Below are 14,412 nucleotides of genomic sequence, written 5' to 3' on the forward strand. Positions count from 1 at the left end.
TGTCAGAGGGGCAATACTGAGGGAGCACTGCACTGTCAGAGGGGCAGTACTGAGAGAGCGCCGCACTGTCGGAGGGGCAGTACTGAGGGAGCGCCGCACTGTCAGAGGGGCAATACTGAGGGAGCACTGCACTGTCAGAGGGGCAATACTGAGGGAGCACTGCACTGTCAGAGGGGCAGTACTGAGGGAGCACCGCACTGTCGGAGGGGCAGTACTGAGGGAGTGCTGCACTGTCGGAGGGGCAGTACTGAGGGAGTGCTGCACTGTCGAAGTGGCAGTACTGAGGGAGCACCGCACTGTCGGAGGGGCAGTACTGAGGGAGTGCTGCACTGTCGGAGGGGCAGTACTGAGGGAGCGCCGCACTGTCAGAGGGGCAGTACTGAGTGAGCTCTGCACTGTCAGAGGGGCAGTACTGAGTGAGCTCTGTACTATCGGAGGGGTCAGTACTGAGTGAGCTCTGCACTGTCAGAGGGGCAGTACTGAGTGAGCTCTGTACTGTCGGAGGGGCAGTACTGAGGGAGCGCCGCACTGTCGGAGGGGCAGTACTGAGTGAGCTCTGCACTGTCAGAGGGGCAGTACTGAGTGAGCTCTGCACTGTCAGAGGGGCAGTACTGAGGGAGCGCCGCACTGTCGGAGGGGTCAGTACTGAGTGAGCTCTGCACTGTCAGAAGGGCAGTACTGAGGGAGCGCTGCACTGTCGGAGGGGCAGTACTGAGGGAGCGCCGCACTGTCAGAGGGGCAGTACTGAGGGAGTGCCGCACTGTCAGAGGGGCAGTACTGAGGGAGCGCCGCACTGTCGGAGGGGCAGTACTGAGTGAGCTCTGCACTGTCAGAGGGGCAGTACTGAGTGAGCTCTGCACTGTCGGAGGGGCAGTACTGAGGGAGCGCCGCACTGTCGGAGAGGCAGTACTGAGGGAGCTCTGTACTGTCGGAGGGGTCAGTACTGAGGGAGCGCCGCACTGTCGGAGGGGCAGTACTGAGTGAGCTCTGCACTGTCAGAAGGGCAGTACTGAGGGAGCGCCGCACTGTCGGAGGGGTCAGTACTGAGTGAGCTCTGCACTGTCGGAGGGGCAGTACTGAGGGAGCGCCGCACTGTCAGAGGGGCAGTACTGAGGGAGCTCTGTACTGTCGGAGGGGCAGTACTGAGGGAGCGCTGCACTGTCGGAGGGGTCAGTACTGAGTGAGCTCTGCACTGTCAGAGGGGCAGTACTGAGGGAGTGCTGCACTGTCAGAAGGGCAGTACTGAGGGAGTGCTGCACTGTCGGAGGGGCAGTACTGAGGGAGCGCCGCACTGTCAGAGGGGCAGTACTGAGTGAGCTCTGTACTGTCGGAGGGGTCAGTACTGAGTGAGCTCTGCACTGTCAGAGGGGCAGTACTGAGTGAGCTCTGTACTGTCGGAGGGGCAGTACTGAGTGAGCTCTGCACTGTCGGAGGGGCAGTACTGAGGGAGCACTGCACTGTCGGAGGGGCAGTACTGAGTGAGCTCTGCACTGTCAGAGGGGCAGTACTGAGGGAGCGCCGCACTGTCGGAGGGGCAGTACTGAGGGAGTGCTGCACTGTCGGAGGGGCAGTACTGAGGGAGCGCCGCACTGTCAGAGGGGCAGTACTGAGTGAGCTCTGCACTGTCAGAGGGGCAGTACTGAGTGAGCTCTGTACTATCGGAGGGGTCAGTACTGAGTGAGCTCTGCACTGTCAGAGGGGCAGTACTGAGTGAGCTCTGTACTGTCAGAGGGGCAGTACTGAGGGAGCGCCGCACTGTCGGAGGGGCAGTACTGAGTGAGCTCTGCACTGTCGGAGGGGCAGTACTGAGTGAGCTCTGCACTGTCGGAGGGGCAGTACTGAGTGAGCTCTGCACTGTCGGAGGGGCAGTACTGAGTGAGCTCTGCACTGTCAGAGGGGCAGTACTGAGGGAGCGCCGCACTGTCGGAGGGGCAGTACTGAGTGAGCTCTGCACTGTCAGAGGGGCAGTACTGAGGGAGCGCCGCACTGTCGGAGGGGCAGTACTGAGTGAGCTCTGCACTGTCAGAGGGGCAGTACTGAGTGAGCTCTGCACTGTCAGAAGGGCAGTACTGAGGGAGCGCCGCACTGTCGGAGGGGCAGTACTGAGTGAGCTCTGCACTGTCAGAGGGGCAGTACTGAGGGAGCGCCGCACTGTCGGAGGGGCAGTACTGAGTGAGCTCTGCACTGTCAGAGGGGCAGTACTGAGGGAGCGCCGCACTGTCAGAGGGGCAGTACTGAGTGAGCTCTGCACTGTCGGAGGGGCAGTACTGAGGGAGCGCCGCACTGTCGGAGGGGCAGTACTGAGTGAGCTCTGCACTGTCGGAGGGGTCAGTACTGAGTGAGCTCTGCACTGTCGGAGGGGCAGTACTGAGGGAGTGCTGCACTGTCGGAGGGGTCAGTACTGAGTGAGCTCTGCACTGTCGGAGGGGCAGTACTGAGTGAGCTCTGCACTGTCAGAGGGGCAGTACTGAGTGAGCTCTGCACTGTCGGAGGGGTCAGTACTGAGTGAGCTCTGCACTGTCGGAGGGGCAGTACTGAGGGAGCGCCGCACTGTCGGAGGGGCAGTACTGAGGGAGCGCCGCACTGTCAGAGGGGCAGTACTGAGGGAGCTCTGCACTGTCGGAGGGGTCAGTACTGAGTGAGCTCTGCACTGTCGGAGGGGCAGTACTGAGGGAGCGCTGCACTGTCGGAGGGGCAGTACTGAGGGAGCGCTGCACTGTCGGAGGTGCAGTACTGAGTGAGCTCTGCACTGTCAGAGGGGCAGTACTGAGTGAGCTCTGCACTGTCGGAGGGGCAGTACTGAGGGAGCGCTGCACTGTCGGAGGGGCAGTACTGAGGGAGCGCCGCACTGTCGGAGGGGCAGTCTTTCTGATGAGACGTTATACCGAGGCCCCGTCTACCTCCTCAGGTAGAAGTTTAAGATCCCATGGCACGACTTGAAGAAATGCAGGGAGTTTTCTCGGTGTCCTGGCCAACATTGCTCCCACAGCCAACACCAGCAAAAGCACATGAGCCGCTCAGAAAAAACACAGGGCAGATAAGGGAAAAATTCCTCTTCGACCCCCTCAGGAGATGGAAACTAGTCCAGCACATCAAATGTGCTGAAGTGTTTATATAAATGCCAATTTCTCTTCCCTACTTACAGGAGACACTGTATCGGCATGTTGTGGAGGGGGAATTGGTAGACCAGGTGAGGTTTCTCCACCGTCACCAGGTTTATATAATAGATGAAACCGGTTTCCGTCCCCAGAGCAACATAGCTGGAGGCGGGACAGCACGCCATGACTGTGATCTGGAAAAAGGAACAAGTAAATGAAATTACTTTTCAATCACCAAAGTTCTGATGAAAGATGATCGACCTGAAACGTTAACTGTTTCTCTCCACAGACGCTGCCTGACCTGCTGAGTGTTTCCAGCATTCTCTGTTTTTAATTTCAGATTTCCAGCATCCGCAGTATTTTGCTTTTATATAAGGTACTAACAGGCACACAGCTTTCATGTAGGGGGTGCACTGCAGATTCCAGGGGCTTGATTCAAACCCCCCAAACCCCCCCCGCCAGCGTGGCAGAAACCAGGGATGGGGGTAGTTAAAATGGAGCGGGGGATTTACCCACTTCATTCCCGCCCTGATCTTGCCGACTGCAGTTTTAAATTGCAAGTGTCAAGGACACTCGCCCCAAGCCAGGGGAGTCCTTTTAAATATGCAGATCGAGCTCCAATGATATCATCGGGGCCCGATCTGCTATTTTAACCCTCGACCCGAGTGGGGAGCAGTGGTGGCTTCCCCATCAGGCCAAAGCCTCCGGGAACTGGGAACAGAAGCCAGGGTCAGGAGAGGCCCAGCCAGGTCAGTCCTTGTGGGCCAAGGGGTGCAGGAGTAGCTTGAATATCCTTGAATAAAGGAGAAGTAAATCCGGCCAGTTTACAGTCCCCGAATGCTATCGGAGGTGTCTGCAGGAGAGTGGCTGTTTGTGGACACCGGGTAGGCAGGGTATTGGGCTCCGCTGCAATGCCCCACCCCATCCACCCACCTCTGTGGGCAAGTATGTCGCCAATGCTCACTGTCTCGGCTCACACCACGATCAACGGCCATTTGGGCGAGATACTAGAGCGGCAATGGCACAGTTTCCAAAACATCATAAAATCTTACAGCACAGGAGGAGGCCACCCGGCCCACGGTGCCAGTGTTGGCTCTTTGAAAGAGCTCTGCAATTAGCGCCACTCCCCTGCTCTTTCCCCGTAGCCCTGTCATCACTTTGAGGAGATAGGATAAAAAGGATTGTTTACCTTTACTGGAAGGGCAAGGGTGCTGATGTTTTGCCCATCCACAATTGACCACACCTGCACGATACCCAGTATTCTTGCAGACTGCAACAAAACACAGTACACCAGGTCACGCGTGAATAAAGAAGATCAACACATACTGAATCTCCCAGGACAATAGAGATAAGCATGGTGGTCACTGCTACTCTGACACTTTCATTCAATTTTCTCCTCAGCTCTAAACCCCTGTCCAACCTCCCTGTAAATTGCTTGATGGGACAGTGTAGTGGGAGCTTTACTCTGTATCTAACCCGTGCTGTACCAGCCCTGGGAGTGTTTGATGGGACAGTGTAGAGGGAGCTTTACTCTGTATCTAACCCGTGCTGTACCAGCCCTGGGAGTGTTTGATGGGACAGTGTAGAGGGAGCTTTACTCTGTATCTAACCCGTGCTGTACCTGCCCTGGGAGTGTTTGATGGGACAGTGTAGAGGGAGCTTTACTCTGTATCTAACCCGTGCTGTACCTGCCCTGGGAGTGTTTGATGGGACAGTGTAGAGGGAGCTTTACTCTGTATCTAACCCGTGCTGTACCTGCCCTGGGAGTGTGTGATGGGACAGTGTAGAGGGAGCTTTACTCTGTATCTAACCCGTGCTGTACCTGCCCTGGGAGTGTTTGATGGGACAGTGTAGAGGGAGCTTTACTCTGTATCTAACCCGTGCTTTACCTGCCCTGGGAGTGTTTGATGGGACGGTGTAGAGGGAGCTTTACTCTGTATCTAACCCGTGCTGTACCTGCCCTGGGAGTGTTTGATGGGACGGTGTAGAGGGAGCTTTACTCTGTATCTAACCCGTGCTGTACCTGCCCTGGGGCTGTTTGATGGGACGGTGTAGAGGGAGCTTTACTCTGTATCTAACCCATGTTCTACCTGCTCTGGGAGTGTTGTTGTTGAGTCTGGGGAGGCGATTTTAACCCACCCCACAGTGAGAGTTGGCAGCTGCACAGTTAAATCTGCCTCAAAACATTTACAGTCCCGTTTGCGCTCGATTCCCGCACGCCACCATTGAAGTGGGCCATTTTATAGACGGCCGAGGTGACCGTCTGAGACAGGCAGGACCCTGATTAACAGAGGTAAATCCGTGTGCTGTGATGTCCTGCAGACCCAGATGGTATTTTAACCACCGATTGTGTGGGGTGCCTGCTGTACCGCCCCGCTCAATGAAATAAGTGGACGCCCTGAAAGCAGGTTTTAAACATATCTTTGTGGAGACAAGGGGAGCAGGAATACTGTGCTACCCGGTCTACCCCCCACCCCAACATCGAAACATCGGAGCAGGAATACTGTGCTACCCGGTCTACCCCCCACCCCAACATCGAAACATCGGAGCAGGAATACTGTGCTAACCGGTCTACCCCCCACCCCAACATCGAAACATCGGAGCAGGAATACTGTGCTACCCGGTCTACCCCCCCACCCCAACATCGAAACATCGGAGCAGGAATACTGTGCTACCCGGTCTACCCCCCACCCCAACATCGAAACATCGGAGCAGGAATACTGTGCTACCCGGTCTACCCCCCACCCCAACATCGAAACATCGGAGCAGGAATACTGTGCTACCCGGTCTACCCCCCACCCCAACATCGAAACATCGGAGCAGGAATACTGTGCTACCCGGTCTACCCCCCACCCCAACATCGAAACAGGAATACTGTGCTACCCGGTCTACCCCCCACCCCAACATCGAAACATAGGAGCAGGAATACTGTGCTACCCGGTCTACCCCCCACCCCAACATAGAAACATCGGAGCAGGAATACTGTGCTACCCGGTCTAGCCCCCACCCCAACATCGAAACATCGGAGCAGGAATACTGTGCAACCCGGTCTACCCCCCACCCCAACATAGAAACATCGGAGCAGGAATACTGTGCTACCCGGTCTACCCCCACCCCAACATCGAAACATCGGAGCAGGAATACTGTGCTACCCGGTCTACCCCCCACCCCAACATAGAAACATCGGAGCAGGAATACTGTGCTACCCGGTCTACCCCCCACCCCAACATCGAAACATCGGAGCAGGAATACTGTGCTACCCGGTCTACCCCCCACCCCAACATAGAAACATCGGAGCAGGAATACTGTGCTACCCGGTCTACCCCCCACCCCAACATCGAAACATCGGAGCAGGAATACTGTGCTACCCGGTCTACCCCCCACCCCAACATCGAAGCAGGAATACTGTGCTACCCGGTCTACCCCCACCCCAACATCGAAACATCGGAGCAGGAATACTGTGCTACCCGGTCTACCCCCCACCCCAACATCGAAACATCGGAGCAGGAATACTGTGCTCCCCTGTCTACCCCCCACCCCAACATCGAAACATCGGAGCAGGAATACTGTGCTACCCGGTCTACCCCCCACCCCAACATCGAAACATCGGAGCAGGAATACTGTGCTACCCGGTCTACCCCCCACCCCAACATCGAAACAAAGGAGCAGGAATACTGTGCTACCCGGTCTACCCCCCACCCCAACATAGAAACATCGGAGCAGGAATACTGTGCTACCCGGTCTACTCCCCACCCCAACATCGAAACAAAGGAGCAGGAATACTGTGCTACCCGGTCTACCCCCCACCCCAACATCGAAACATCGGAGCAGGAATACTGTGCTACCCGGTCTACCCCCCACCCCAACATCAAAACATCGGAGCAGGAATACTGTGCTACCCGGTCTACCCCCCACCCCAACATCGAAACATCGGAGCAGGAATACTGTGCTACCCGGTCTACCCCCCACCCCAACATAGAAACATCGGAGCAGGAATACTGTGCTACCCGGTCTACCCCCCACCCCAACATCGAAACAAAGGAGCAGGAATACTGTGCTACCCGGTCTACCCCCCACCCCAACATCGAAACATCGGAGCAGGAATACTGTGCTACCCGGTCTACCCCCCAACCCAACATCGAAACATCGGAGCAGGAATACTGTGCTACCCGGTCTACCCCCCACCCCAACATCGAAACATCGGAGCAGGAATACTGTGCTACCCGGTCTACCCCCCACCCCAACATAGAAACATCGGAGCAGGAATACTGTGCTACCCGGTCTACCCCCACCCCAACATCGAAACATAGGAGCAGGAATACTGTGCTACCCGGTCTACCCCCCACCCCAACATAGAAACATCGGAGCAGGAATACTGTGCTACCCGGTCTACCCCCCACCCCAACATCGAAACATCGGAGCAGGAATACTGTGCTACCCGGTCTACCCCCCACCCCAACATAGAAACATCGGAGCAGGAATACTGTGCTACCCGGTCTACCCCCCACCCCAACATCGAAACATCGGAGCAGGAATACTGTGCTACCCGGTCTACCCCCCACCCCAACATCGAAACATCGGAGCAGGAATACTGTGCTACCCGGTCTACTCCCCACCCCAACATAGAAACATCGGAGCAGGAATACTGTGCTACCCGGTCCACCCCCCACCCCAACATCGAAACATCGGAGCAGGAATACTGTGCTACCCGGTCTACTCCCCACCCCAACATAGAAACATCGGAGCAGGAATACTGTGCTACCCGGTCCACCCCCCACCCCAACATCGAAACATCGGAGCAGGAATACTGTGCTACCCGGTCTACCCCCCACCCCAACATCAAAACATCGGAGCAGGAATACTGTGCTACCCGGTCTACTCCCCACCCCAACATAGAAACATAGGAGCAGGAATACTGTGCTCCCCTGTCTACCCCCCACCCCAACATAGAAACATAGGAGCAGGAATACTGTGCTACCCGGTCTACCCCCCACCCCAACATAGAAACATCGGAGCAGGAATACTGTGCTACCCGGTCTACTCCCCACCCCAACATAGAAACATCGGAGCAGGAATACTGTGCTCCCCTGTCTACCCCCCACCCCAACATAGAAACATCGGAGCAGGAATACTGTGCTACCCGGTCTACCCTCCAACCCAACATAGAAACATCGGAGCAGGAATACTGTGCTCCCGTCTACCCCCTACCCCAACATCGAAACATCGGAGCAGGAATACTGTGCTCCCGTCTACCCCCCACCCCAACATGGAAACATCGGAGCAGGAATACTGTGCTCCCCTGTCTACCCCCCACCCCAACATAGAAACATCGGAGCAGGAATACTGTGCTACCCGGTCTACCCCCCACCCCAACATAGAAACATCGGAGCAGGAATACTGTGCTACCCGGTCTACCCCCCACCCCAACATCGAAACATCGGAGCAGGAATACTGTGCTACCCTGTCTACCCCCCACCCCAACATCGAAACATCGGAGCAGGAATACTGTGCTACCCGGTCTACCCCCCACCCCAACATCGAAACATAGGAGCAGGAATACTGTGCTACCCGGTCTACCCCCCACCCCAACATCGAAACATCGGAGCAGGAATACTGTGCTACCCGGTCTACCCCCCACCCCAACATAGAAACATCGGAGCAGGAATACTGTGCTACCCGGTCTACCCCCCACCCCAACATCGAAACATCGGAGCAGGAATACTGTGCTACCCTGTCTACCCCCCAGCCCAACATCGAAACATCGGAGCAGGAATACTGTGCTACCCGGTCTACCCCCCACCCCAACATCAAAACATCGGAGCAGGAATACTGTGCTACCCGGTCTACCCCCCACCCCAACATCGAAACATCGGAGCAGGAATACTGTGCTACCCGGTCTACCCCCCACCCCAACATAGAAACATCGGAGCAGGAATACTGTGCTACCCGGTCTACCCCCCACCCCAACATAGAAACATCGGAGCAGGAATACTGTGCTACCCGGTCTACCCCCCACCCCAACATCGAAACATAGGAGCAGGAATACTGTGCTACCCGGTCTACCCCCCACCCCAACATCGAAACATCGGAGCAGGAATACTGTGCTACCCGGTCTACCCCCCACCCCAACATCGAAACATCGGAGCAGGAATACTGTGCTACCCGGTCTACCCCCCACCCCAACATCGAAACATCGGAGCAGGAATACTGTGCTACCCGGTCTACCCCCCACCCCAACATCGAAACATCGGAGCAGGAATACTGTGCTACCCGGTCTACCCCCCACCCCAACATTGAAACATCGGAGCAGGAATACTGTGCTACCCGGTCTACCCTCCACCCCAACATAGAAACATCGGAGCAGGAATACTGTGCTACCCGGTCTACCCCCCACCCCAACATCGAAACATCGGAGCAGGAATACTGTGCTACCCGGTCTACCCCCCACCCCAACATCGAAACATAGGAGCAGGAATACTGTGCTACCCGGTCTACTCCCCACCCCAACATCGAAACATCGGAGCAGGAATACTGTGCTACCCGGTCTACCCCCCACCCCAACATAGAAACATCGGAGCAGGAATACTGTGCTACCCGGTCTACCCCCCACCCCAACATCGAAACATAGGAGCAGGAATACTGTGCTACCCGGTCTACTCCCCACCCCAACATCGAAACATCGGAGCAGGAATACTGTGCTACCCGGTCTACCCCCCACCCCAACATAGAAACATAGGAGCAGGAATACTGTGCTACCCGGTCTACCCCCCACCCCAACATAGAAAAATAGGAGCAGGAGTCGGCCATTCGGCCCTTCGAGCCTGCTCCGCCATTCAATATGATCATGGCTGATCCTCTATCTCAATACCATATTCCCGCTCTCTCCCCATACCCCTTGACGCCTTTTGTGTCTAGAAATCTATCTATCTCCTTCATTAAATATATTCAGTGACTTGGCCTCCACAGCCTTCTGTGCTAGAGAATTCCACAGGTTCACCACCCTCTGAGTGAAGAAATTTCTCCTCATCTCAGTCCTAAATGTCCTACCCCGTATCCTGAGACTGTGCCCCCTCGTTCTAGACCCCCCAGCCAGTGGAAACATCCTCCCTGCATCCAGTCCGTCTAGCCCTGTCAGAATTTTATACGTTTCACAAGATCCCCTCTCATTCTTCTAAACTCTAGTGAATACAGGCTTAGTCGACCCAATCTCTCCTCATACGACAGTCCTGCCATCCCAGGAATCAGTCTGGTGAACCTTCGCTGCACTCCCTCTATGGCAAGTATATCCTTTCTTAGGTAAGGAGACCAAAACTGCACACAGTACTCCAGGTGTGGTCTCACCAAGGCCCTGTATAACTGTAGTAAGACATCCTTGCTCCTGTACTCAAATCCTCTTGCAATGGAGGCCAACATACTATTTGTCTTCCTATCTGCTTGCTGCACCTGCATGTTTGCTTTCAGTGACTGGTGTACAAGGACACCCAGGTCCCTTTGTACATCAACATTTCTCAATCTATCACCATTTTAATAATACTCTGCCTTTCTGTTTTTCCTACCGAAGTGGATAACTTCACATTTATCCACGTTATACTGCATCTGCCATGTATTTGCCCACTCACTCAACTTGTCTAAATCGCCTTGAAGCCTCTTTGCATCCTCCTCACAACTCACAATCCCACCTAGTTTCGTGTCGTCAGCAAACTTGGAAATATTACATTTGGTTCCCTCATTCAAATCATTGACATATATTGTGATATACCTATCAATTCCTCCAATAAAAGGCGAAGAGTTACGAAGGTGACTAAAGGTTTTTATTGACTAAATAACAGAGCCCACTCTCGTGGGTGATCCGATCCAAGCAGGAGGAATACCAGCCAGTCGCTCACCTTTATACCTGGCCTGGTGGGTGGAGCCAAGGCGGAGTCGGCAGTGGTCATCCCAGGTATAGCAGTGTGGCAAGAGGCGACCTCGTACCGTGATACAATAGTGGTCAGTGATACAGTTATAACGAACAGTGGTGAACAGTGCTAACTACTAACAGTGATACAATAGTGAACGTGGTTTACCACATTCACCCCTTGTTTAGAATTAAGTCCGGCGGGGTGAAGTGTACTACCAATTCTGGTAGGTCAGTCTGTCCGGAGGCTTCGTAAGCCTCTCCGATCGCCGCAGCGGTGGTGTTGCCTTATCCGGTGCTGGTGCCTTATCCGGTGTTGATGCTGGTGTTTGCGTGGTCGGCGAGGGCTCGTGGGGTTCCGGCATGCCGTCTACCTGGACTGAGGTTGGGGGGGGTGGTGGCGGTGTTTCCGGATCGGCTGAGGGTGCGAGGTCTCGTAGGGAGACAGTGTCCTCCCGCCCGTCTGGGTACGCCACGTAGGCGTACTGGGGGTTGGCGTGCAGGAGGTTCACCCTCTCGACCAGGGGGTCCGTTTTATGGGTCCTCACGTGTTTCCGCAGCCAGACCGGCCCCGGGGCGGTCAGCCAGGTTGGTAGAGTGGTTCCCGTAGTCGACTTCCTGGGGAAAACGAACATTCGTTCATGGGGGGTGGTGTTAGTGGCCGTGCAAAGTAATGACCGGATGGAGTGCAGCGCTGTCGGGAGGACTTCTTGCCAGCGGGAGGTTGGGAGGCCCTTAGACTTTAAGGCTAAGAGGACGGCCTTCCATACCGTCGCGTTCTCTCTTTCCACCTGACCGTTACCTCTGGGGTTGTAGCTGGTGGTCCTGCTTGCTGCAATACCTCTCTCTAGGAGGAATTGCCGGAGTTCCTCGCTCATGAAGGAGGAGCCCCGGTCGCTGTGTATATAGTTCGGGAACCCGAACAAGGCGAAGAGGGCATTCAGGCACTTAATGACCGTGCTACTGGTCATGTCGGGGCAGGGGAAGGCAAAGGGGAAACGGGAGTACTCATCAACGATGTTGAGGAAGTACACATTACGGTCAGAGGACGGGAGGGGCCCCTTAAAGTCGATGCTCAGGCGCTCGAAGGGGCGGGTGGCCTTGATCAGGCTTGCTCGGTCCGGCCTATAGAAGTGCGGTTTGCACTCCGCACAGGTCTGGCAGTTCCTGGTCATGGTCCTGACCTCCTCGATGGAGTAGGTCAGGTTGCGGGCCTTAATGAAATGGTAGAGTCTGGTGACTCCGGGGTGGCAGAGCTGGTCGTGGAGGGTCTGAAGCCTATCGATATGCGCGCTGGCGCATGTCATTCGTGAAAGGGCATCAGGGGATTCGTTCAGCTTGCCTGGCCGGTACAAGATCTCATAATCGTAGGTGGAGAGCTCGATTCTCCATCTCAAAATCTTGTCATTCTTGATTTTGCCCTTCAGCTTGTTATTAAACATGAAAGCCACCGAACGCTGGTCGGTGAGGAGGGTAAATCGTTTGCCTGCCAGGTAGTGCCTCCAGCGCCGTACTGCCTCCACGATCGCCTGGGCCTCTTTCTCGACCGACGAATGTCGGATCTCGGGGCCCTGTAGGGTCCTTGAGAAGAAGGCCACTGGCCTCCCCTCCTGGTTTAGGGTGGCGGCTAAGGCGAAGTCGGATGCGTCGCTCTCCACCTGAAAGGGGATGGACTCGTCCACTGCGTGCATCGTGGCCTTGGCTATGTCTCCCTTAATGAGGGAGAAGGCCGCGCACGCCTCCTCCGTGAGGGGGAAGGAAGTGGCTTTCAGGAGGGGTCTGGCTTTGTCCGCGTAATTGGGTACCCATTGGGCATAGTAGGCGAAAAGCCCCAGGGTTCTCCTAAGTGCTTTAGGGCAGTGGGGGAGGGGTAGCTCCATGAGGGGGCGCATTCTTTCTGGGTCGGGGCCGATGATTCCGTTCTCCACTACGCAGCCGAGGATGGCAAGGCGCGTGGTGTTAAACACGCATTTCTCCTTATTGTAGGTGAGGTTCAGCCGTTGGGCCGTACGGAGGAATTTCTCCAGATTCGCGTCATGTTCCTGCCGGTCGCGGCCGCAGATAGTGACGTTATCTAGGTAGGGGAATGTAGCCTGCAGTTCGTTCTGGTCAACCATCTGGTCCATCTCCCTTTGGAAGACCGAGACCCCATTAGTGACACCGAAGGGGACCCTAAGGAAGTGGTATAGGCGCCCATTCGCCTCGAAGGCGGTATACTGGCGGTCCTCAGGGTGGATAGGGAGTTGGTGGTAGGCCGACTTCAGGTCGATGGTCGAGAATACTTTATACTGTGCAATCTGATTGACCATGTCAGATATGCGGGGGAGGGGGTATGCGTCCAGCTGGGTATATCTGTTTATGGTCTGGCTGTAGTCGATGACCAGGCGGTTTTTATCGCCGGTCTTTACGACTACGACCTGGGCACGCCAGGGGCTGCTGCTCCCCTCGATAATGCCCTCTTTCAGGAGGCGCCGCACCTCAGAGCTAATGAAGGCTCTGTCCCCGGCGCTATACCGCCTGCTTTTGGTAGCGACGGGTTTGCAGTCAGGGGTAAGGTTAGCAAACAGAGAGGGTGGCGGGACCTTGAGGGTGGAGAGGCTGCAGGTGTTACGCGGTGGGCGGTTTAACGTTTGCTGGTTGTTGACTGTGAGTGGGGGGAGGGGTCCACCGTATGCTAGGGTTACGCTTTGGAGGTGGGATTGGAAGTCCAGCCCTAGTAGGACGGCAGCGCAGAGATGGGGGAGGACGAGGAGTTTAAAGTTTTTATACTCCGTGCCCTTAACCGACAGGGTCACGACACAGTAGCCGCTGATGTCCGTGGCGTGGGACCTCGATGCCATCGAGATTCGGCTGCGCGTTGGTAGGACAGAGAGGGAGTAGTGGCTCACCGTGTCTGGGTGGATGAAGCTCTCCGTGCTTCCGCTGTCGAACAGGCAGGTCGTGGCGTGGCCGTTCACTTTGATGTCCATCATTGACTTGGACAGATGGTGCGGGCGGGCTTGGTCCAGGGTGACGGAAGCTAGTGTGTAGCCGAGCGAGTCGTTGTCATCTGCGGGCGAGGCGGTCGGGCGTGGTGAGTAAAATGGCGTCTCCCACGAGGTAGGGCCCCATGAGGCACTATTGGGGTCGGTTGCCTTAATCAAAGATGGCCGCCCCCATGACTCATGTGTGGGGATGCTGGCCTCAGTTGCCCTAAACAAAGATGGCCGCCCCCATGACTCATGTGTGGGGATGCTGGCCTCAGTTGCCCTAAACGAAGATGGCCGCCCCCATAGTTCGCATGCGGCACTGCTGGCCTCTGAGGATCCGCTCCTGCAGGCCTTGGAGAAGTGGCCTTTCTTCAGGCAGGTTTTACATATGGAGTTCTTGGCTGGGCAGCGCGACCTCGGGTGCTTCTCCTGGCCACAAAAAAAACAG

The 14,412-nt window shown here is 55.9% G+C and overlaps 1 protein-coding gene across 1 annotated transcript in view; it reads right to left on the reverse strand.

The window, feature by feature from the left end:
* The window catches only part of cfap43 (cilia and flagella associated protein 43), a 261,004-nt gene that overhangs the window by 140,611 nt on the left and 105,981 nt on the right, over positions 1–14,412 (reverse strand). Inside the window, exons 10-11 of the mRNA XM_085996108.1 lie at positions 4,288–4,368; positions 3,144–3,292 (exon numbers count right to left, since the gene is read on the reverse strand). Coding sequence (XP_085852234.1) covers positions 3,144–3,292; positions 4,288–4,368 — 230 coding nt within the window. The remainder of the gene's footprint in view (positions 1–3,143; positions 3,293–4,287; positions 4,369–14,412) is intronic.

Source organism: Somniosus microcephalus, chromosome 8 (assembly GCF_052327205.1).
Source record: "Somniosus microcephalus isolate GS21.2 chromosome 8, FLI_Smic_1.0, whole genome shotgun sequence".
NCBI classification, from domain to species: Eukaryota; Metazoa; Chordata; class Chondrichthyes; order Squaliformes; family Somniosidae; genus Somniosus; species Somniosus microcephalus.